Below are 23889 nucleotides of genomic sequence, written 5' to 3'. Positions count from 1 at the left end.
CCCCCTGCCCAGCCTTGTGGGCTGGGTGCCTGGGGACTCAGGTGCTGGGCATGTGGCTCCCGTTAAGGCCTAGGAGGCCTGGTCTGAGTCCCAGCCCTGCCACTGACCTTGGGTAACCTTGGACAAGTTGCCCACCCAGCCCTGCATCCCCTTGACCCATCTACCTACGCCTGGAGCCTGTGGGATAAGGACCTTTCCAGCTCCTGTATTCTAGGCCTCAGGGGGGGCGGTCTCGATCCCTAGAGGGCTAGGTGAGGGGCTGTGATAAGTTCCCAGGCCCCACCTCCTCCTCCATGGATGGGTTCAAGGGTGGGAGGCCACTGGAGGGATTGGACTGACTCAGGAGAAAGGAGCTAGAGCCGAGAGAAGACGGAATGCTTGCAGCCCATGACCCGAGGGGAAGGGATGAGGTCAGCTCCCACCTGCCTCTTCCTGCAGCCTCACCTCCAGCTGTCCCCGTCACAAATTACCCTGACCCCTCTCTAGGCCGGATGCAAAGCACAAAGCGCACAAGACTGGGACAGAGCAAGAGGCTCTGATGACCGTCCCCTCTGGGTTGCAGAGCCGTATGCCCCCACTAGCATTCTCAGTGGGCCCTCCAGATGGGGACAGGCAGAGGGGGCTGGGGTGGGGGGGGGTCCACCTGCCTAGTTTCTACACCCCTCGACTATCCCTTAGGGCCCAGGCCCCAGGGAGTCCCCGGGGAACTTTCTCCGGACCAAGCAGAACTCACAGCTGGACAAGTGTTGCACATAGAGTGGAATCTCTTGGATGCAGCTTCAAGAATAAATTTTTTTTCTCTTTTCGAAAAAAAAAAGTATAAAAATCATTATACCCAGCATTAAAGGAAAGTGCTAAAGAAGTATATACCATCCACACCCTTCCCTAACAATTGCATAGTCCCCTCCAGTCTCTGTAGGTCTCTAACAAGGTCACCTTTAAAATGTGTTTGAAAGATCAAAACAGGACATTGTTAGAGTAAGTCTATGAGACTGCGTGAAACTGTAAATCCATTTTGTAAGCAGATTCATCAGACTCAATATATCGGTTTTTTGAATTTTTCAAGCACTTTCATCTCACATGTTTTACTCAGCAGCTGATATTCACTGGGCACCCCCGTGTGCCAGGCATGGCCGAGCCCAGGGAATGCACAGTCCTTGGCCCACAAAAGTTCCCAGTAGGAGCTCTGCTCTGGGCATCAAAGGAACAGAGCATCCGGGGAGCCCAGAGTGGGCTCCCAGCTTATGGCAGAAAGTCTGGAAGGCTTCCTAGAGGAGGTGATGTTTGGATTGAGGCCTAAAGATCTAGTAGGTGCTGTCAGGCCAACAAAGGAGGAATGGTAAAAAAGAATATGAACAATAGGAACTTGAAGTATGATGTTTTAAAACTCCTGAGAAAAGCTACTGTTCTCAGTTCCCTTCCAGAGGTGGGCAGGAGTCTGCCCCCTGGGGCCTTTGCTCTCTCGAAGGCTCTGGTGCCAGCTGCCCGCCCCTCTGTTTACTGTTCTGGGATGTGGCCCAGCCATAAAAAAGTGTGTGTAGCCTGCCTGTCTGCCCTTTGCTCCCGGGACACATGACAACAAAGCACAAGGTGGCTCCAGCCCCACACTAGCCCTTGAAGAGCAGTAGGCACTTCCCTCTCTCCTCCTGCTGGTGGCCTGGGAGGCCCCGCAGCTTCCCCGCAGATGGTGGGCATCTATGGCATGGGAGAAAGGTGGTGCCAGGGAAAGGACTATGGTTCCAAGAGCAGAGGAAGAGGGTTGGTGGGAGGGTGGTTGGCAGAGTGGATATGGTTTTCTGATCTTCACAAATACTTGCTGTGTGACCCCAGCTTAACTGCTTCTCCTCTCTGGGCCTCCTTTCCCCATCTGTAAAACTGAGGAGTTCATTTACCAAAAAGAAATGTGACTCAGGTCCAGTAAGTTTGGGAAGTCCTGCAGAGTCAACCCTTCTGGGGGAGTCCCAGTGGTACATTAACACATCAAAGGCTCTGACAAGTCCCACAGCAAAGAAACCCCTTGAATTTTCTTTAATCCAGCATTCTCCATGCTTTGCTACCCAGGAGCCCCCTACTAGCACCTGCCAGCACCCCAGTGAACACCACACACTCCAGAGTATGGGGATGCTGTGGGGTGGCGGGACTCAATGTTCGGCCCCAGGCTCCAGTGTCAGACGGCCTGGCCTCCAGTTTACTGCCTCCCAGCTCTGAGACTTCAGGCAAGTCACTTAGCTTTTTTGAGCCTCGGCCTCCTCATTTGTCAAATGGAAATAAAATCCTTGAACCTATCTCAGAACTGTGTTTAGCACAGGGTAGGTGCTGTGTTTTGGCCACCTGCTCACAGGGCTGTTGCATCCCTACAGGTCTGCCTAATGTTCTAACTACCCTTATTCCCGCCCCCCCCCCCCCCCGCACCGCCCCCCAGTGCTGAGGGCAGATGGCGGCCTGGGAGGTCTGAGGCAGGACAAGCCTGTCCCCAGCCACAGGACAACCTCTGTCTAGCAGGAGGTCAGTGGCCAGGCCTGGCAGGCTGGGTCAGCTGCAGCTGCTGCCGACATGGGAGGTCAGGGGGCTGGGTGGGGCCCACAAGGTGGGTTGGTGATCGCCTGTCATTTGGTGTCTGAGCTCCAGGAAAGAGGAAACTTTGATCTCAAACGACTTCCAAGCATTGTCATGGGCTACCTGGTGAGTAGTGAGCTCCCTATCACTCAGAGAGTTCCACGGGAGCCCAGGGTGTTATGGCTCAGGAAAGGGACCCCTCATGTCCCATCAGACCCAGCAGCCGACCCAGCGCTAAGAGGTATTCCAGCCTTCCTGTCAGGAATAGCCGCAACTGCTTCTATTTTGCGTATAGCAATTTTATGCCACCCTCCCCCAGGTGGCGGGCCCTGAGCAGGTGCTGGAGACCGGGGGTCCAGACAAATGTCAGATATGGCTTGGCCTGGTCCTCAAAGGCCCATGGCCTGGTCATGGCCTCTAGCAAATCAGAAGCATGCACATCAGCACTATGTTTTGCATGCAACTTCCCCTGTAGACCCCTAATGCCATGCCGAGAGCCTCAGTCTGTGGAGGAGCCAATCCCAACGACTGCCAAGGGGTCGGTGTGGGCAGAGCAGAGAGGGCCGCGGCTCAGCTGGAGGGGAGGACTCAGCCCAGCATGAGGAGTAAGGGAGGTCTCCTGCTGCCCAGGGTACGTGTGTGTGCATGCATGTGTAACGGGTTATGATGGGGGGCAGGAGGACTGCGGAGCTCCAAGGAAACCAGCCCGGCTCTGGGTGGATGGGGTGCCCAGCCAATGGGATGCAGAGCCGGCCTCGGACAGGGCAGCTTTGGAGGGCAATCCGTCCCAGTGCGGCTGCCCCGGAGCCACTTTCTCTGAATCATACCAGATGGACTAGCAGTCTGATTCCTCATTTTTCACAGTCGCCACTCGCTGGTGTAGCAAAACACATGCTCTGCAGCGATAAAGTCTGAACGTTTTAGCAAATTAAAAATGTTTATTTATATGCATTTAAAAATATCTCCCTATATAATAAAAGGAAGTACATTTTCATCTAACACTTTCCTTAAATCAGCAACACATCTCCATTCTGGTTTGATGTGAGACCAGGAAAAATAGAGAGAGAGAGGTGGGAAGGGGGAAGGGAGATAGATGACTTACTGGTTAGGATTCCTAAGTAGTTATTCTGCCCAGTACTACCCAAACTTGCTCTGGGATAAGGGAGAGGGGATGGTGTCAAACGTGCTTGGTGGCTGAACTCGTGGCCAGTTGTATGATCATAAGACTGCAGCTTCATTGGGCAGGTGGGCTTATGTGGACAATATCTTCTAGAAGATGCTGGGGTTTTGTTTATTTGTTTGAGGAAGACCAGACTTTTCTAACAAGGGTTGCAGTGATAGGGCAGAGGATGGCAGAAAGGTGTGATCTGGAGGGCAGAGCCTGAGTGGGGTCAGACTCCTAGATGCCAGGACTAACCCCACCTCTGCTTCACGCGGTAATTGTACAAGTCCTGCCTTTTCTTCTTCTTCTTCTTCTTCTTCTTCTTCTTCTTCTTCTTCTTCTTCTTCTTCTTCTTCTTCTTCTTCTTTCTTCTTCCTCTTCTTCTTCTTCTCCTTCTCCTTCTCCTTCTTCTTCTTCTTCTTCTTCTTCTTCTTCTTCTTCTTCTTCTTCTTCTTCTTCTTCTCCTTCTTCTCCTTCTTCTCCTTCTTCTCCTTCTTCTCCTTCTTTTCTTCTTCTCCTTCTCCTTCTTCTTCTTCTCCTTTTTTTTTTTAGTCCTGCCTTTTCTGGGCCTCAGTTTCCCCATCTGAAAAGTATGAGCCTGGACCCATTTGCACTCACAGCCCCAGTGACTGTCACTGATGTTCAGTGGTCACCCCATGATATGTTTGCTTGAGGAAGGCTAAAGTAAAGATCCAGTCCTGGGACTCCGGGGTGGCTCAGTCAGTTAAGCGTCTGCCTCCAGCTCAGGTCATGATCCTAGGGTCCTGGGATCGAGTCCCACGTTGGGCTTTGTGCTCAGTGGAGAGCCTGCTTCTCCCTCTCCCTCTGCCTGCGCTCTCCCTGCTTGTTCTCTCTCTCTCTGACAAATAAATAAATAAAATCTTAAAAAAAAAAAAAAAGATCCAGTCCTATTCCCTCCCACGACCCCAAGGCTGGCTCCTCCCAGGGCTGAATCTGGGGGAAGCAGGTGCAACTGGGAAGGCGCCATAAAGAGGCCAGTCTTCCAGGACTCTTGAGCCAATGCCTCACCTCTATTCCCTCTTCCTGTGGTTCTCTGGACCTTCCATAGGGTCTAATGAAACCCACGTGTCTAATGACGGGGTCGTTCAGCAAAGCTGCACCCTGTCCGGTGAGAGAAGTGGTGACAGGCCCTGGGGGAGGGGCAGGGGGGTGGTTCCTGCCCGGGCCTTCTTGGATTCAGGAGCCACGGGCTTTTGCCCTCTCCAAAGCCTAGAGATTCCGCGCTCTGTGTGACCTTAGGTATATGATTTCACTCCTCTGAGACCCTTGCCTCAGGTGCAACTGGGGATGCCCAAACCTGTCTTCTCAGGCTGCTGGAAAGAGTTATAAAACAGATGTTGGATATAAGCCTTTATCCAATGAACACAGTAGGGTTTCATGAATGTTCCTTCCCTTCACCTTCATGCCCAAAGGGCTCCTTCCTCCTGCATCTGGAGAGCCCCTGGCCTGCCCTTTGAGGCCAGGCTTAAATAAAGGAGCAGCTGGGTGGGACCTCAGGAGGAGAGGTGGGCCCAGGACCCAGCCAGGCCCTTTTCCCGGGCCTGTGCTTCGATTTAAACCCTTCTTGCCTCCTTCCAGGCTCCAGGGGTATGAGAGGCAGCAGGCCCTTATCCTCACTCTCCCCGAAGACTTCCCCATGTTGGTTAATGGTAGGGCAATGGTATGATTTAGTGTCTGAACTGGGACACTTGTGAGTGAAAGGGACATGATCTACAATGCACATGCCAGGTCCACTAGCATATACCAGACCAGTGGGTATGAACACTGTAGCTAATAATTTCCCCTCCTAGTCACAAGCTCACACGAACCCTCACAAGGTCCTGAGAGGTCGGTCAGGCACGGTGTCGCTGATGGCTCATTTTGGAGACGTGAAATGATAACATTCCTAAGGTCATACTGCTGGTGGAGAGGAACCCAGGTGCTCTGACCTAAGTCACAAGCCATCACAACAACACGGTGACGCTTGCTCTGTCTATTCTTGCCCAAACCTCCCTGTATCTCTTTCATCCCAGCAAAAGGAGAAATGTTCCAGACTACCTAGAAGGTCCATGGGGCCTGACTCTGTCACTGGTGTCACTCACAAGCTCTGTGACCTTGAGTGAGGAACTTAGTTTCCTCATCTGTAAAATAGGGTGATGCCATCTGTCTCTCCAGATCACTGTGTTGAGACAATAAGACCTAGCCCGGGATCTGGCATAATAAATATTGGTAGACTGGACGACTGAATACATATCCGATTCATGTCGGCTGTTCCTTTTGTGGCAGGAGTGGGCAACTCATAGTCAGTCAGTAAGTGTCAGCTGAGCCCCTACTATGTGCCAGGCCCTGTACTACATGTTTTCTATGCACAATCTCCCTGGATTCCTCACATCACTGTAAGGGGGGTAAGATTCTTATCCCCATTTTCCAGATGAAAAGGCATCTTTCATCTGGAGAAGCGCAGCGAGCTTAAGTAACGTGGGCAAGGTCACACAGCAAAGGAGGCACTCGATCGCTGAAACCCAGGACCCGGCCCTTAGTGCTCACGCACGTGGCCTGCCTCTCCCCTCGACCAACTGGGGAAAGGGAGGCCCAGAGAGGGCAGATTACTTGCCCAAGGTCACGCAGGAGACGGTGGCCGAGGACTCCAGAGCTCCGAGGGTTTCCGTCGCGGACCCCCTCCTCCCGCGCGCGGGGCCCCTCCAATCCGCAGCTCTGCGTGCGGGGGCGCGCGCATCCCCCAGCTGTCGGTCCGTCAGCCTGTCTGTCTGGGTGTCTCCGCGGGCGCAGCGGTGCACCCTCCTCAGGCTCGGGCGTTCGCAGCGCCCGGCCCGCGCCCCACGCCCCGCGCCCCACGCCCCACGCCCGCAGCCGACAGACCGCAGCGCCTGCGCCCGCGCCCGCGCCCCCCACCCCAAGCCGGTGCGCGGGAGCCGCCGAGGCAAAGTCGCGGCGGCCTGCCGGCGGCGCGATCTCGGCTCCCTCGCTCGCTCTCTGCTCTCAGGGGAAGCCAAGCCGGGAAGCCCCGGCAACCCGCCCTCCAAGATGAAGAAGCTCCAGGGAGCTCACCAGCGCAAGGTAGGGCAGGAGGACGGGGGCGCACACGGGGGCGGGGGCACACCTGACCTGGGGGTGCAGAGGCCCGCCCCATCCAGGCCCCGGGAGGGTCGGAGAGGGCACCTGGACCGGCTGGGGCTCCTGGGGACGCTGGGCTGAGCTAGGTTGCAAGGAGGGGCGGGGTCACAGCCTGCGGCGGGGGTGGGGGGTGGGGGCTTGTCGGGTGGCGACATGGCCTTCCCCATCCCGGGGTCGGGGTGTTGTGTGATGGGGCTGGGGTTCATTTGGCCAGGTCCTTCGAACAGGTGTCTGCAACCCCAGGAGGCATGGGGTAGGGGTGGCTGGGGCCAGGCGCCCGCCCCTTCCCAGTCCCCCACCCGTTTCCCCCAGGGGCTGATTGGGGTTGGGGGTGTTAGAATAGCTGAGCGCCAGCCTTGAGCTGGACTAATTTCGGGGGGGTGGGGGGCGGGGAGCCGCCCTGGTCCTCATCCGTGCGCTCTACACTGAGGCAGCCTCCCAGAACCAGCGGGGACGCTGCCTTTCTTGCCGGGGCTTTTGCCCTGCGGGGGGCCACCACCTGCTTCCTCCCCACCACCTTTAGCTTCCCTGCTAAGACCCCATCAGCAGGGTTGACCGGAGGCAAAGGCAAGGAGGAAGGAAATAGGAGACCCAAGGGATATGGGGGTAGGGTGGAAGCTGGCATGAGAGAGGGGGACAAATCTGTGTTTTTGGAGCCCTGGGCTGAGATCACAGCCCCTCCCCACTTCTCCTGTGGGGTTAGTTAGACCTCCCAGCCAAGTAGCCTGTGGGGGTGCAGGAAGGGAGAGTATTGGGTCAAGGTTTCTTGCTTTTGGCTTAAAAGTAAAATTCCTAGCCAAGGAGTCAGAACTCCTGGGCACTCTTTCTGCAGATGCCACCTACCCTGTGACTTTGGGCAAGTCCATTCTCTAACCTGGACTGTCATTTGCCGATCCAGCTCCAGTATCAAGGCACCAAAGCAGGCCCCTGAGTGGGGTTTGGGGTATGTGGTGACCCCACAGGGGCTGGTAGATGTAAATGGGAGAGAGAACTCACAGGGGCTGGTGTCACTGACCCCCCCAACACCCCCATTCAAGCCTTCTGCCCCTGTGCAGCTGGGCGTGGAACCGTGTGATAAGTGGGTCTTTTTTATTTACTGACGTGAATGACTTCTTGGGGCCATTTGTGGGTCTCTTGGGTCTTCTTGGGTCCTGCCCACCATTCTTTCCCATTCTCCTAGTCTCTCCTCTTTCTTTTCTCTCCCCACAAGAGCTCCTGCCCCTCACTGCCACAGGGCCATACAGTGTGTAAATAGCCATGTTCTGTAAAGCCTTATCTCATGTAATCCTCCAAAAATTCTAGGGGCTAGGTCTTGTTATCCCTACTTTATAGACAAGGAGAAAACAGACATGGAGGATGCAGCTTGCTGCTTTCCTAAATATGGGCTGAGTGACCTAGGGCCAACAGGGCAGGGGTGGGGCCACCTGGCCTCAGTGTCCTCTCCCTTGGTCTCAAGTGAAGGGGGCAGGGAGGGAGGAAATGCCGGGTATCGGCAAAGGAGCAGCGTTGTTAGAGATGAACACTGGGCTGAAAGTCAGGGGTGTGGATTCTGGTCTTGCTCTGCCCTTAACTTGCTATTTGACCTTGGGCTCAGCCCTTCCCCTCCCTGAAACTCAGTTTCCTCATCTGCACAGTGATGAAGCTGGACTCCAGATTTCTATTGTCTCTCTCATCTGGTATACCTGAAGAAGGTATGAGAGTCTTGGCTTGGGGCAGGCTAACCTCTTCCAGCACCTGCCACTGCTGGTGGGGACCTACATCTGTTGGTCCCTAAAAGAGGGGGTGCAGCTCTGGCAAACTCAGTATTATGTTCCTGCGTGAGTCGGGATAGGCAGTGGGGGAATCGGGGGTGGGATCTTCACACCCAGACCCAAGTGTGAAGCGACTCATTAAGCTTCCAACCCTGCCCCATTGATTTGGTTACTTGTCTCCCAGCCAGTCACATCCTCTCTGTGCCAGCCTCCTGGGATTCACCCCATGGTGGGGTTGGGGGCTCCAGGTGGTCTTGGGATTGGCTCATCTTTGGAGGACCCAATCCCCTGTCCCTGGCGCAAGAGCAGGCTTCCCTCTGATTGGGGGGAGGAGGGGGACAGGAGAGCCGGCAGCATCCTGCTCTTGGAACTCTTGTCACCATGGAAACAGAGAGCCGGGACTGCTCTGTGAGCAGAGAAAGGGCAGCAGCTTCTCAGGAGGGATCAGAGGAACCTCATTACTGGGCCCTCCTGCCAGCTGGCCTGAACAGGGCTGGGGGCGCTCACAGGGTGACCAGCCTGCCACACTACCCCATATCAGGGGCCAGTGTCAACTGGCGGCTCCTCCATCCCTCCTGGAGCTCACCTGGCAGGGAGTGATTCCAGAGGGCCGATGCTCACCCAGCTGGGGAGGAACCTTGTGGAAAGGGGCATCAGAGGGCGGGTGCGGGTTTCAGAGAGGTCCGGGGGCTGCTACTATCCTCAGCCCAGCATGTCTGAGATCACCGCAAGCCCAATTACTGGAAAAGTGGCTTGTTCACGTTCATTATCGCCAGCATCGCCATCACCCATAATTATGCCAGGTTGTCCTTGTTACCACTGCCCCTCTGGCCAATAGCCAGCCTCAGGCAGGATCGTTACCATGGTCGCCACTGTCACTGGGAGCCAACCCAAGACTGTTACCCCCATCCTGCCCCCCCAAACCTGTTGCCTCGACCCTGTCACTGCACCCAGACACCTCCAGTCCTATGACACCTGCAGTCTCCTTTCACCGTCTTTATCCCGGCAATGCTCATAGGACAAATCCCCTGCAAAGCCTCCTCTGTCACCACCCAATTTGTGTGTAGACACCTACTTGGCTGGTGTCAGGAAGGGCAATTTTAGGGGGAAAAATATCTGGTCAGTAGACAATTACCAAGTCCCCGTGCTAGGACCCGATCTGGTCTTCAACCACTGCGAGTGTCCCCAGGGGAGTCTCTGGTGAAGCTTGCCTCACAGACCATTAGAGCCAGAAGACTAACAGATACACCTACATTTCTCTCAGTAAATCTCAGCATGCTAGCTTCTTAAAATCCTTTTCTTAAATAGAATTGCAGAATACTGTCTATTCTAGTCAGTCGCAGTGGGTTATTGGTGCATTAAAGGATCTGACAAGTCCTGCAGCAAAGAAAACTATTTTGCTTTGTGTTAACCCAGTGTTCCCCAAACTTCTTTGACTCAAGAATCCTTTTCTTACACTGAGCACCCATGAGCATCCCAAGGGCTGTGTTTTTTGGAGACACCGATTTATTCAATCCCCTCAGTGTAGAGATGGGGAAACTGAGGCTCAGAAAACTCTTTCCTCAAGTCACACCCTGAAGTGGCACAGACCTGGGACTAGAATTGTAGTCTCCTGACTCCCAGTCCAGAGGTATCACTGTTTTCCCACAACCATTCCTCAGCAGAAGCAGGGGGTCCTTTCTCCTCTCTCAGAACCATGATGTTATTGGACAATTGGCCTTCTTTGCAGCTCCGTCCTTCTCTGTTATGGGTGTGAATTTCAGAGGCAAGTGGGAAGGGCATGGCTGCCCCTTTCTTCTGACCCATTCCAGGAGACACTTTGGGGGAACTGCTCTCTGAATTTTATTTTATTTAATTAATTTATTTATTTAAAGATTTTATTTATTTATTTGAGAGATAGAGAATGAGAGAGAGAGAGCATGAGGCGGGGAGGGTCAGAGGGAGAAGCAGAATCCCCACTGAGCAGGGAGCCCGATGCGGGACTCAATCCCGGGACTCCAGGATCATGACCTGAGGCAAAGGCAGCCGCTTAACCAACTGAACCACCCAAGCGCCCTTTTTTTTTTTTTTTTAAGATTTTATTTATTTATGCTCTCTGAATTTTAGATAGTTAGCCTGGTATCTTTGGGTTTCATTGCAGGCCCTCAGCTTGGGCCACCAGCTCATTACCCCCAGCCAGCATTTCAAGCAGCTGGGGGAGGGCCTCCATTTCCCAGCCCCAGGCTGGAGGGAAAAGGCCCAGTGGACTTCCCCACCCTCCTTGAATCGAAGGCAGGGAGCTTAGGGACAGCTGGCTGCCGCTCCCCTCTGTGCCCGCCTCTCTCCTGCAGGGACTAGAAGGTTATGACTTCTGTGAGACAGATCCGAACTCAGTAGCCTCTTCCTGCTCATGAACTAAAATTCACAGTCCTCCGTAGGCCTCCTTGAGCCACGAGAGCATAAGTCGAATTCCTCCCTCGGGGGAGGCCGTGTTCCCTCCAAGTCCTCTTCTTTCTGTGCTGAGGGCCCCCACTTCTTCCCTTGTCCTCCGTCACTGTTTCTCCTGAACACCGTCCTTTCTGGCCATCTGCCCTGTAGACACGCTCCGAGCTATCTGTGTCTTTCTTAAAATGCGGTGCCCGGATCGGAGTAGCAAAGGCCAGCACCGGAGGTTGAAGACACGGGCTTCAGTGCTGGGAAGCGCTGGGCGTGAGAGCTAGCTCTCTACCAGCCAGCCTTCTAAAACCTCGGCTATGTCATGACCCTTCTCTGAGCCTCTGTGGTCCTCGTGATTGAAACAGCACTTAGACAAGTACTTAGCTCACAGGCTTTGAGAATGAAATCAGGTAAAACGTTTAGTGCACTGAGCACATAGTAAGAGCTCAAGACATGGTAACTATTATTAAGATCATCATCGTTGTCATCATCAACCTAGGACCATCCCTTGATTTGACCTCTCTGTTAACCGAACTAAGATCGAGGTGGCTTTCTTAGCGCCTGAGCCACCCTGCTGGCCTCATAAATTTGTAGTGACCAGCCACCCCAAGGAGCTCCTGCAAATGACATATTAGCCCAGCTAAGAGCAGTTGATTTTCTCAACCCGTAGAGTATCTTTGCATTCAGCCCTGTTTGATTTCATCTTCTTATTTTGGGGGTGGGGTGGGGCTGTGTCACAGTTCCAACCTGGCCTCACCTCTTTGGTCTCTTCTACCAGCAGCCCATTACCCCAGACCTGCTGATGACCCCCAGTGACCAGGGTGATGTAGACCTGGACATGGATTTCGCCGCCGACCGGGGGAACTGGACAGGCAAGCTGGATTTCCTGCTGTCCTGCATTGGCTACTGTGTGGGCCTGGGCAATGTCTGGCGTTTCCCCTACCGGGCCTACACGAACGGAGGAGGTAGGGGCCGGAGGGCCTGCTGGAGGGGCGTCTAGGCTTGTAGGCCAAGACTTGGGGTGGAGTGAGGTTTTCAGTGGCTTTGGCCACCATCTCCTATGTGGCCTTGAGCAGGATTCACCGAAAGCAGTGACATGGAGCTGGGAGAAGTGAGCTCTCTCTGCCTTGTGTTTTTTCATCACCCAAACCCTCCTCCCCCTCTCATGCCCAGGGTGGATACCTCCTCACCTCTCCCCTGAAGCCTGGGCCCTTCCCGGGCCCTGAGTGATGGGCAGAGAAGCTGCCTCTGCTTCATGACAGCAGGCTGTACCCACCTGGCAGCGATCACTGTGCTCTCACAGTTCTCCCCCCCCCCCCCCCAGCCCCCCCCCACCAGTCCTTCCTGCTTGTGAATCTTCGATCTGTCCTCCTCTCCTGGTTCCTTCCGTTCAGACTACAAACACGAAGCCCATCCTATCTTAAATAAATCCTCTGTTGTCTGTGCTTCACCATCAAGTGACTGTTCTGAGTCTCATTAACAATAGCTGGCGTTGAGCACTTACCGTCTGCCAGCCCCAGGCATTTAACCCTGATGACAGCCCTCCTGGGCGGGCACGCTTGTCCTGATGTGACAGCCGGGGCTTGGAGAGGCCAAGTTCCTTGTCCAAGGTCGCCCGCTGGCCGACCCAACATTCCACCTCCAGGACTACCTGCCCCAGAGCCAGTGTGCTCCTGCCCACCCTCGAAGCCTCCTCCCGTCTCTGCCAAACTCATGGAAGAGGCACCTATTGGCAGAGTGGCAGAAATCCAAACAGGAGGGGATGAGGCGAGGACAAGATGAATGGCCGTGACCGGGAAGTGTGGGACTGGAGCTGGTGTCTGACGCTCTAGGAACTCCATAATGGCCACAGTTCTGTGGGCTGCTCTCCCTTTCCCTGGCTCCCAATTCTGTTTCTCTCTGGGTGCTGACCTCATTTTCTCCTGGGACCGGCTCCCTCCTTGCAGTTGGGTGGCGGGTGGCCACAGACAACTCTACAATGACTTCATCCTCAGAGCTGCGCTCTCTGGGTGCGGCCATATGCAACGGCAGGGAAGGTCTCTAACTGGCCCGCCTTGGGAGCCCGGCCCCTGTGGGGGTGGGGGGTGGGGCGGCGGGTGTGACTGACAGCCCTTCCAGAGCCCTGTCGTGGGGGCCAGTCTTCTAAAGGAGCTGCCTGTCAATAGGGGAAGCAAATGGGGAGGGGTATTGGGCACATGCGACCACTGGTGGCAGCCAGAAGCCCCTAAAGGTGGCATGGCAGAGAGGACAGGGGGAGGTCTATTGGGGCCAGATCCCGAGCACGTTCATTTCCTACTGAGGAGTTTGCGCTTTCTTTGGCAGGGAATTCACTCATATTCCTTCAGTCACTCGGTGTTTGCTCTGAGCCCAGCCCTGCTTTGGGCACTGGGGCTGCAGAGGAGGGTAAAGCCCCACGAGCCCCTGTAGCCCTCCGTGATCTGGTCCATCCACAGGAGAAGTGCTCCGTGGGGTTGCAGGTGTCTGCCATCAGGAGAGGGGCGGGGCTGGAGCTGGGCTTTAGGGGAGCCGACCCACCTGAGACCTTCCCCTGACCGCCCTCCTCCTCCGCACAGGCGCCTTCCTCGTGCCCTACTTCCTCATGCTGGCCATCTGTGGCATCCCCCTCTTCTTCCTCGAGCTCTCTCTGGGCCAGTTCTCCAGCCTGGGACCCCTGGCCGTCTGGAAAATCAGCCCCCTCTTCAAAGGTGAGGCCTCATAGTCCCGGCAGGGGCCTGGGCCCGGGGGGAGGCAGGGAGGTTGTCCTCCATGACCCAGCCTCTAGGAAGAGGGAAGTGAAGCCCAGACAGGGGATGGCTTCCAGGGCCACACAGCCTGGCCTGCAGAAGGCTTGACCTGAGGGCAGCCCCCTCTCCCCCATGCCCAGGTGCCGGCGCGGCCATGTTGCTCATCGTAGGCCTGGTGGCCATCTACTACAACATGATCATCGCCTACGTCCTCTTCTACCTCTTCGCCTCCCTCACCAGCAACCTGCCCTGGGAGCACTGTGGCAACTGGTGGAACACGGACCTCTGCCTTGAGCACAGAGGCTCCAAGGATGGCAATGGGGCCCTGCCCCTCAACCTCACCAGCACCGTCAGCCCCAGCGAAGAGTACTGGAGGTCAGGCCACTGCCAGCCCAGCAGCTGTCTGGGAGGGCCCCGAGCTGCTGGGGATGGGGTGGGGGGGGGATAGGGGGCAGGAATGCGCCAGGGTCCCCAGGGGGCTCAGCGTGCGCCTGGAAGGCCGAGTCCAGGTGCTGGTGTTAGGCGGACCCTGGGTTCTAATTCCAGCTCTTCACTGACCAGCTGTGTGACCTTACACAATGTACTAGGCTTCTGGTGCTTTATCTTTGAAGTGGGTATGGGAATAGCATTCTGAGGGTCGTTGTGAGGATTAAGGGAAGGAAGGTATAAGTTGCGCCCCAGCCTATTGGATACTCATGCTGGGTAAACGCCAGCTGATAATCGAGATGCTGCTGACACCAATAATAGTAACCTTGCTGGCCACAGCTTTACCCCATGCCCACGGAGTGTGGCGGGCTGACCAGAGGACACTCAAATCTTCCTCTCCCACAGCCGCTATGTCCTCCACATCCAAGGCAGCCGGGGCATTGGCAGTCCCGGGGAGATCCGCTGGAACCTCTGCCTCTGTCTGCTGCTGGCCTGGGTCATCGTGTTCCTCTGTATCCTCAAGGGCGTGAAGTCCTCGGGCAAGGTGAGGCCCGGGAGGTCCTAGAGGCCTGAGGGGCTGGGAGGGGTGAGGGCTTCCTGGAGGAGGCATCTAGGGCATGGACTGAGTCTGAGAGGATGAATAAACGTCGACAGGGAAGAGGTTGGGGATAGGAGTGGGGGGTGGGGGTCGGAGGCACTGCCTGAAGGAAGATTTGGAGGTAAGGATGGTTGGTGGCCAGGCTGGTTCACCAGACCGGAAACTTGCCAAGGACAGGACCTGTTACTCAAGTTTGTATCCTAACGGAGTGCTTGGCACTTTGAAGAGGTTCCTCGGGTGTTTGTTGAATGCTTGGAAGGTGGGTCTATGACTCAGGGTGGTGGGGGCTTTGGGAATGTGCAGTGGCGGATGACCACACAGGGTGGGTTGCATGGGCTGGGGGCAAGGGGAGTGGACACATGGAGGGGGAGACTCTCATCAACCCTAGGCAAGGCCTCCAGGCAAGGGCCAAGGGTGGCCTGGAGCAGGGCACAGCAGAGCTGGAAAGGGTGGATGGGTGGGGGATGCTTTGAGAAGCAGTGACAGGACTTTAAAGAGGGATCCATGTGCAGAGGGAGGGAGGCAGGGAGGGAAAGAGAAGCATCATGGATGGTGGCTGTTCTCAGCTTGCGAGTTAGGTAAGATGGGGAATTCTGGAAGAGGAACAGGATAGAAGGAAGGTCACCTCGGCCTTCCATCCCCACTTATCACTCTCAGGTGGTGTATTTCACGGCCACGTTCCCCTACCTCATCCTGCTCATGCTGCTGGTCCGAGGAGTCACCCTCCCAGGGGCCTGGAAGGGCATCCAGTTCTATCTCACCCCCCAGTTTCACCATCTGTTGTCTTCCAAGGTGAGGTCCTCAGGGCTGCGGTGCAGAGGGAGGGGTCAGGCCTGAGCCAGAGAGTAGAAGGAGGAGGGCTCCCTGGGGAAAAAGGGGCAATGGGTAGGAATCCTCCCTGTGGTGCGCCCCCAGTACCAGACCCTGTGCTCTGCACTGTGCTCAACTCTGTATGTCTTTTTCGTTTCTTATTCTTTACTGTCCTACAAAGTAGACATTATTCTGGGGCACCTGGCTGGCTCAGTCAGAGGAGTGTGCGACTCCTGATCTTGAGGTCATGAGTTTGAGCCCCACACTGGGTGTAGAGATTACTAAAAAAATAAATCTTAAAAAAGGGTAGACATTATTCTCCCATTTTACAGATGAAGAAACTGAGGCCTGAAAGAATGATAAGCTTAAGATCACATGGCTAGGGGGTGGCAGAGCTGGAATTCCAACCCAGATCTGTCTGATTCCAAACCCCAAGGAGGGCATTAGGTAATGATGGACACAGTGGTGCCGACAGCTAACATTTCTTACTTATTAACTGCCAACGGGCTGACCCTGCACTTGGCATGGATGCAGTCATTAAACCTTACCACCGCCCTATAAGGGAGCTACTGTTCTTATCCCTGCATTACAGAGGGGGGACCCTAGGCTCAGAGAGGCGATGTGGCCTTGCGAGGGCCATACAGCCGCAAAGCGGGGCAGGTGGAATCAAATCCAGGCCCCTCCAACTCCAGGGGTTCCATGGGCTTGTTGTCAATATGGATCTACTGGAAATTCACATAAGACACTACTTCCTTCAGAATTGGACGAAGCTTAGCCATCATCTAGATCCTGGAAGGGGAAATTGAGGCCCAGAGAGGGAAAGGGACTTACCCGAGTCCCCCGTGGAAGTGCTAGAACAGGGTTTGCCCCGGCCCATGTCATTTTGAGCCAGGCTCTTCACCACGCTGTCAGCTGGACCTGTGGACTCGCTCCCGCCCCACCTCCTCCCTCCTCTTTCCGTGGCCCTCTGGACAGGACCACGGCGTGCCAGCCCTTCTCTTTGCTCTCCATCTGCATCCTTCCCTGCCACAGGTGTGGATCGAGGCTGCTCTTCAGATCTTCTACTCCCTGGGTGTGGGCTTCGGGGGTCTCCTCACCTTTGCCTCCTATAACACGTTTCACCAGAACATCTACAGGTGAGTGCAGCCTCCCAGACCCCGCGGCCCAAGCAGGGAGGAGAGTGGCCGGCCAGGGCAGGCCCTGTGGGCTGGGGGCGGGGCCAGCTTGCTCTGGCCTGGACCTGTGTGCCCGGACGTCCCCCGGCAGAGACACCTTTATCGTCACTCTGGGCAACGCCATCACCAGCATCCTGGCTGGCTTCGCCATCTTCTCTGTGCTGGGCTACATGTCTCAGGAGCTGGGTGTGCCCGTGGACCAAGTAGCCAAAGCAGGTGGGCAGGCGGGCCAGCCCTGGGGGTGAGGGTGTGTGTTGGGCACTGCCGGGGCCGGGCGAGGGAACATACATGTGCACCAGCAAGGTTGTGGATGGCTACATCCAGTGAGTGTGTGGATGGGTGCCCACACAAATGAACGTATCTTAACTGGTCTCTGGGTGTCCAAGTGCAAAGGGGGTGGGAGGGCAACGGAGTGTGTGTTAACCTGTGTCTGGAGATAAATGAATGTCTGTACGACATTGTCTTAGGTTTTGTCACATCTTAGTAACTTGCCTTGCTTGTCCAAATGAGTCATTTCCCGTGTAGGGATGTCTTGTGCAAGTGAACTGAGGGTTCAAATGATGATGCGAATCAGTGTGTGTGCTAGTGGACATGTCCACGTATGCGTTAGTGGGGTTGTCTGTGTGAATGATGGTGTACATAAGTGTATTCAAATGAGGCTTTATACTGAGTCTTGTGTTTCTTCCTGTACCCATTATTAATTCATTTATTTTGTCCACCTGTGTTCATTGAGCACCGACAGCGTATACTGGCTGGGGTCCTAGGAGTTAAGTGTCGGAAGTGTGCAGTTAGGGTGAATCTCTGAGTTTTGCTTAACTAGTGTGCCCACGTGGGTGGAAGCGACCATGTGTGTTTGAGTGTGCCTGTGGGGGCCTGCCTCGTGCCCCAGGCTGCTGACCCTTTGTGCCCTTGGCCCAGGCCCCGGCCTGGCCTTTGTCGTCTACCCACAGGCCATGACCATGCTGCCTCTGTCGCCCTTCTGGTCCTTCCTTTTCTTCTTTATGCTCCTGACTCTTGGCTTGGATAGCCAGGTGAGCCTTGTCTGTGTCAGCGGGCACCTTGTGGGGGGGGTGTGTGTGCGATGTGTGCGTCCGTGTGTGATGTGTGTGTGCGTGTGTCCATCTGCGACGTGTCTGTGTGTATGACGTAGCTGTGTGTGTGTGTGATGTGTGTCTATCTGTGTGGGGTGTATCTCTGTGTGAGCTTGTGTGTCCGTGCACATGTGTATGTGCGTGTGGTGGAGGCAGAACTCCGACCCTCCCCTCCCCTCCCCCCAGTTTGCCTTCCTGGAGACCATCGTGACAGCTGTGACCGACGAGTTCCCTTACTACCTGCGGCCCAAGAAGGCTGTGTTCTCGGGGCTCATCTGCGTGGCCATGTACCTGATGGGGCTGGTCCTCACCACCGACGTGAGTGCTGCAGGGGGTGGGGGGCAGCCAGCGGGGGAGGCAAGGCCGGGTGCCTGCACCAGTATCCGTGACTGCCCCCTGGGCTACCTGCTTCTTCCTCTTCGGGAGGAAGCTAGCCCAACCCAGGCCCTCTGCCCAAGGGCAGCCTGGCCTATGGCCCAGAGTCCTGGCTTCAAGCCCGGCTCTCCCACTTACCAGATGACCTCAGGACAAGTGGCTTCCCCTTCCTCAGCCTGTGTTCCCACCAATAAAATGGGGTCTACATCTAGGATTGTTGTGAGGCTCCAATAAGATGATGTGTGTAAAGGGCTCGGCAGGTAGGCCGCGGTCACACGGTCATCGTCTTGCTGTCACCGCTGGCCTGGGCTCGCACTAGGGAGCAAGACTGGGGTGAGGGAACCCCAGAGCTGTGGCTTGTGTTCTAGGGAGGCATGTATTGGCTGGTGCTTCTGGACGACTACAGCGCCAGCTTCGGGCTCATGGTGGTGGTGATCACCACGTGCCTGGCCGTCACCCGGGTGTACGGTGAGAGGGGCCGTGCGAGAGGGAGTGAGGCTCCCCCCGTGGGAGGATGGGAGTCTACTCTGGAGCCCCCCTGCACTGGGTCCCGGGTCCCAAGGGCCAGGGTCTCCAGTGGGGGCAGTGGCGTGGAGGGGGAAGGGGCTGCTGGTGCTTGTGTGTTTGTGGGGGGGCTGCTGGTGGGGCCATTCTCCTCCCCTCCCCTGCGCAGGCATCCAGAGGTTCTGCCGGGACATCCACATGATGCTGGGCTTCAAGCCGGGCCTCTACTTCAGGGCCTGCTGGCTGTTCTTGTCCCCGGCCACGCTCCTGGTAACTGGTGGGAAGGAGGGATGGGGCCCAGGGCTGAGAGTAGGGTCCCCCTCTGGGCATTCAGTCTGGAAGGCTGCTCTGGCCCAGAGTGGACCTCTGTCCGGGCTGAGGGGTGGGTGGGCACCAGGATCTGGGTCTACTCCCCTCCGCCTCGATGCCCCCAGCTTTTGTAGCTGTGCTGGGCCTAGCCCTGCGTGCTGTTAGCAAAATGAGTGGGGCCTTCCCAGGCGCCAGGGCCTTAGGGCTGGGGCTTTAGACTGGTGTGTTGGTGCATGTCTGTGCTTTCTGGGCCTTGGAGTTGGAGTTCAGGCACAGGCTATCTCAAGAACTGGGTGCTTCAGAGCTGGGCTGTCTCAGGCCTCACAAAGGCTCCAAGGATGGACCACCTCAGGTTCTATACAGCTTAGGACTGGGTTATCTCTGACACTGGGTAGCTCTGGGCTGGGCTCTCTCAGGCCTTCAGGTAGCTCAGACCTGGGCTGTTCTAAGCCCTGGGGCCTGCCCAAAGCCCACTGAGATGCTGGGGCCCCCACCTGCAGGCCCTGCTGGTGTATAGCATCGTCAAGTACCAGCCCTCAGAGTATGGCAGCTACCGTTTCCCAGCCTGGGCAGAGCTGCTGGGCATCCTGATGGGCCTGCTGTCCTGCCTCATGATCCCAGCCGGCATGTTGGTGGCTGTGCTTCGGGAGGAGGGCTCGCTCTGGGAGGTAAGTCTGCCTGGCCCTTGTCTGCCCCTGGCCTTCCTGACCTGGGGCCCTGCCCTGGGCCCACCTGCTAGAACAGAAAACATCTGCCCCAGCACCTTACCCAGGGCCTCCCAAGCTTTTCCAACCAGTAGCCTGAGCTATGAATCCTCTCAGACCTGCTGGGGGTGAGGCAGGCTCAGGGTGCTTAGGGTCCTCCCCTGTGGCCCCTGGCACCACGTGGGGCCTCTGAGGGGGGGAGCACAATCCCAAGACCACCGATGTTGGCCAATGCCCACATATCTCGGGGAGAGGACAAGGGAATGGCCCAGGATCCTACTGTGAGTCAGGCAGGGGTCAGGACTGGAACTCTGGTCACCGGGCCAAAGCTTCCCTATGGGAACTCAGGGTCAGAAGGCAAGATTGAGAGACCCTGAGGGTGGGCTGCAGCCCATGGGTGACCTGGGAATGCACTGATGGTGGGAGCCCTGCCCACGCCAGGCTTTGTGAAGAGATCCAGAAAGCACAGAGAATGCAAGCTGTTTGGGCACGGGGATCTGCAGGTCTCAGAAGAGGGGAGTGGACCAGTGAGTGTGCGGTGAAGCTATGTGACCACTGCAATGTTCTGGCCCTCTCTGAGCCTCACTGCACTCTCTGCACTTCTGAGGCCATGGGTGTGGAGTCCCTCTGGTTGGGGGAGGTTGTCATAGTGAGCAGAGCTGAGTGAGCCTGCTAGGGTCTGGAGAGAGCCTAGGGACCCCGACCCATACCCCATAGATCCCATCAGGACTATGCTGGAGCCAGCTGGTACTGTCTCATGATAGCTAATTGTTAAATTTTCAGGGATGTTGTGAGCTGGTTTGAAATCAGTCTTGGTGGGAATATTTATACCACTGGAATCGGCTACAAATCAAGCCTCCTGCGCCCCTCCAACCACTGCCCCCAGCCCGCTTGCCATCACCCTGCTGCCCCCACTCCCCATACAGCTGCACTGTGCCCTCAGCTGTCCCTCATCCCACCCTCATATCTGCCCCTGGAAAGTCTCAGAGCCTTTCCCCAGCAGAAGTGGGTTGTGGCCACAGCACCAGCCCGCAGGGGCAGTCCCGGGGTCCAGCCACTGCTCTGTGTGTGCCTGGGGGCAAACCCCTGGCCTGCTCTCAACCTCGTGAGCCCCACCTTGCTGCTAAAGGAAATGCATCTCCTTGCTTGAGAGCCAAGCTGTCTGCAAAGGAAAGGAGGAGAGCAGGGTTGCTCAGGGTAGAGGGCTCCAGCCCCCTGGAAGTTCATGGTTCCCAAGACTTGCTACGCTTCCCTCTTGCCCTGCTGCCACAGCCGCCAACCGCCAGGCCCAGGGCCGTGTTGTTGGGTGGGGAGCACTGCAGAGGAGTCCTTGCCCGGCTCCGGAGACCTTCAGAGACCAGGGCTTCCAGCACTGACACCCTAGAAAGAATCGGGGTCTGCCTTTTGCCAGCTGTGTGACCCTAAGCAGTTAATGCACCTCTCTGAACCTTGCTTTTCTCTGTCCTTAAAGTGAGGACAGTGATCCCTCCCCTAAGGCTTGCTGTGAGAAGAAAAGAAGCTCATCAGTGTTGTCAGAACCATGAAGGGCAGAAAAACAGAGTATTTTAAAAGTTTAGGATGGAGTCAGACTGCCTGGGGTCAAATCCCAGCATCGCCACTTGTCACCTGTGTGACCTTGGCCAAGTTGACTAACCTTGCTGAACTTGACTTCCAGATAATATCTGCGGGGGTGGAGGGTGAAAGGCCTAATGCCCCCTCACAAGGATGCTGTAAGGATCGAAGAAGCCCACACTTAGCACAGAGCTGGAACATGGTGAATGTTTTGTTCCACACCGGGGATTCTCACGGGGGTGATTTTGCTCTCGGAGGCCATTTGGTAGCATCTGGAGGCATTTTGCTTGTCATAATAGAATGGTGTGCACAGCGGGTGGTACTGGCTTCCAGTGGGAAGAGAGCTGGGATGCTGTTAAACCCCCCTCAGTGTGCAGAGAGCTCTTACACACGGACTCTCCAGCCAAAATGTCCGGAGTACTCAGGTCGAGAAGCATTGGTCTAGGCTCTAGTGTTCAGCTGGGAACGAATCTAAGTGCTTGCTCTCAGGGAGTTTGGATTTTAATGTGGGAGACAGACAATAAACAAATACACAAAGGTAGTAGTAAGTGCTATATTTTAAAAATAATTTAAAAAACTGAAACAAAGGCAAAGTTTAGGAATAGAGAATGATGGGAAAGTATTTTGGCCAGGGTGGCCGGGAAGACCTCTGAGGGGGTGACAGACACCTGACCGAACCGACACGGTGATCGATATAGATATCTAAGGGGAGAGCATTCCAGGCAGAAGGACAATCAGTGCAAAGGTCCTGAGGCGGGGGGGTGCTGGCATGTCTGAAGGCAGCAAGGAGGTCAGCAAGACTGGATCAGAGTGGGTGTGGGTGGAAGGAGAGTGGCAGGAGCTGAGGTCAGGTAGGTAGACAGGGCCCAGGACATAGAGCCCGTGGTGGGCACTTTGGGTCTTATTCCAAGTGAAATGACAAGCCACAGGCAGGTTTCTGAGCAGGGGGGTAACATGCTCTACAACAGTTCAGTAAGTGTCACCACGCTTTGAGTGTGGAGCCATGCTGGGTCCCAGGCTAAGGGCTCTGCACACATTATCCTCCTTGAATCTGCACCTAGTAGGCTCCACTTAATGTTGATCGTCTATCCTCCTTCAGGGGTCTGGGGCTCTTCTCCCCGCAGGGCGGGCATAGGGCTTTGGGAATGTGGTTTGGGAAGGGAGGAACCCTAGAAAGTCCAGACTTAGTCATTACCTTAGTCACCTCCCTCCTTCCATGGAAACTGGAGCTCGAGGAGGAAAGGTCAGACATCAGAGTCAGAATGAGGCCAACTGGGAGACACTGGAGGGTCAGCGACGACCCCGGCTGCAGTGCCCCCAGCTCCTGGCTCTTCCCCAAAGCTCCCCGCTGCTTAGGACTCAGCATTTAGGGGAAAGGACCCAGAGTGGGCTCCTGGATTGGCTGGCAGGCAATCCTAGCCTGTTCCCGGCACCCCTCTAAGTGCTCCATCTCAGTGCCTGCTGACCACCCTACGAAGGCATCACGATCCCCCAGTGACAGAGGGGGAAACCGAGCATGGAAAGCCTAAAACCCATGCCCAAAGGCCACGCGGCTTGTGAGTGTCCAAGCAGGACTCTCACCGGGCACGTGACTCATTCCCCTGGGGACCTCCCCACCCCCCACCCCCCGGGATTGTTGCTGGGGCTGACACAGGTGACGTGGTGAGGTCTGTGCGGGGTGCCCGGCCGCAGGAAGCGCTCCACGAGCGCCGGCCGCCCCCGTTTTCACCGCTGTCCTTGCTCTGCCACAGCGGCTCCAGCAGGCCAGCCGACCGGCCATGGACTGGGGCCCGTCGCTGGAGGAGAACCGGACTGGCATGTACGTGGCCACGCTGGCGGGGAGCCAGTCGCCCAAGCCACTGATGGTGCACATGCGCAAGTACGGGGGCATCACCAGCTTCGAGAACACGGCCATCGAGGTGGACCGCGAGATCGCCGAGGAGGAGGAGTCTATGATGTGAGGCGGGAGGCCGGGGGCCAGGAGGCCCTGCCTGGCGGCGAAGGCTAGCCGTGCCCTGTGGGGTTCCGAGAGGCCCGAGGCCGTGGCAGGTCGCCACGGGGATGCCAGTGCCCAGGGCAAGTCCTTTCTTGTGGCCTCTCCTCTCTGTCTACCTTCTCCCCACACGCACACAGACCCACTCAAAGCTCAGTCCTCATTGTGCAGATGGGTGAACTGAGGCCAGGGAGAGGGCCTTGCCCGAGGTCACATGGCGGAGGGCACTGGACCCCAGGCCGCCTGGCCAACCAGTTTCCTTTCTCATGTGGCGGTTGGCATCATTCTCTCCTCTGTTCAGGGCCCAGACTCCTCCACTCTTTTCTAGGGAAGTCTGTCCCCACACATTTCAAACAGCCAGAATCTCGACCTGGGCAGGGACGCTCAGGGCGTGGCGAGGCCCCCAAGGTCCCAGGCCTCGAGGGTTAGCAAGTGCAGTGGGAGAAAAGCCCTGTGGGCTCCTGTGCCTGGGCCAGGTCTCCTGAAGGGGGCGGGGTCTGAGGGCCCTGGAGGATGGGCAAGTTGGGAGGGAGAGAGGAGGAGGAGGGCAGGGTGTGGAGGCCCCAGTG

General features: G+C 56.4%; 1 protein-coding gene across 1 annotated transcript; it reads left to right on the top strand.

Moving 5' to 3' along the window:
* Positions 1-6665: 6665 nt before the first annotated feature.
* On the top strand, positions 6666-23288 carry SLC6A7 (solute carrier family 6 member 7). The gene is made up of 14 exons (XM_021697067.1): positions 6666-6796; positions 11801-11984; positions 13593-13724; positions 13904-14138; positions 14595-14733; positions 15445-15579; positions 16630-16733; positions 16864-16988; positions 17691-17803; positions 18050-18181; positions 18607-18706; positions 18912-19012; positions 19552-19719; positions 23079-23288. Exons 1-14 carry the CDS (start codon positions 6764-6766, stop codon positions 23286-23288), a joined length of 1911 nt encoding a protein of 636 aa, XP_021552742.1. The 5' UTR covers positions 6666-6763.
* Positions 23289-23889: the final 601 nt, after the last annotated feature.

The sequence above is a fragment of the Neomonachus schauinslandi genome, chromosome 7 (assembly GCF_002201575.2).
Source record: "Neomonachus schauinslandi chromosome 7, ASM220157v2, whole genome shotgun sequence".
Taxonomy (NCBI): Eukaryota; Metazoa; Chordata; class Mammalia; order Carnivora; family Phocidae; genus Neomonachus; species Neomonachus schauinslandi.
Note: the sequence above shows the minus strand (reverse complement) of the source record. Positions and strands in the feature narration are given on the sequence as shown.

What these genes read in the sequence shown, in the direction of transcription:
- SLC6A7 (XM_021697067.1), top strand. Translation starts at nt 6,764, where the DNA reads ATGAAGAAGCTCCAGGGAGCTCACCAGCGCAAG. An exon ending in GGCCTACACGAACGGAGGAG is followed by an intron (nt 11,985 to 13,592) that starts GTAGGGGCCGGA and finishes TCCTCCGCACAG; the next exon opens with GCGCCTTCCTCGTGCCCTAC. An exon ending in GGCTGGTCCTCACCACCGAC is followed by an intron (nt 18,182 to 18,606) that starts GTGAGTGCTGCA and finishes CTTGTGTTCTAG; the next exon opens with GGAGGCATGTATTGGCTGGT.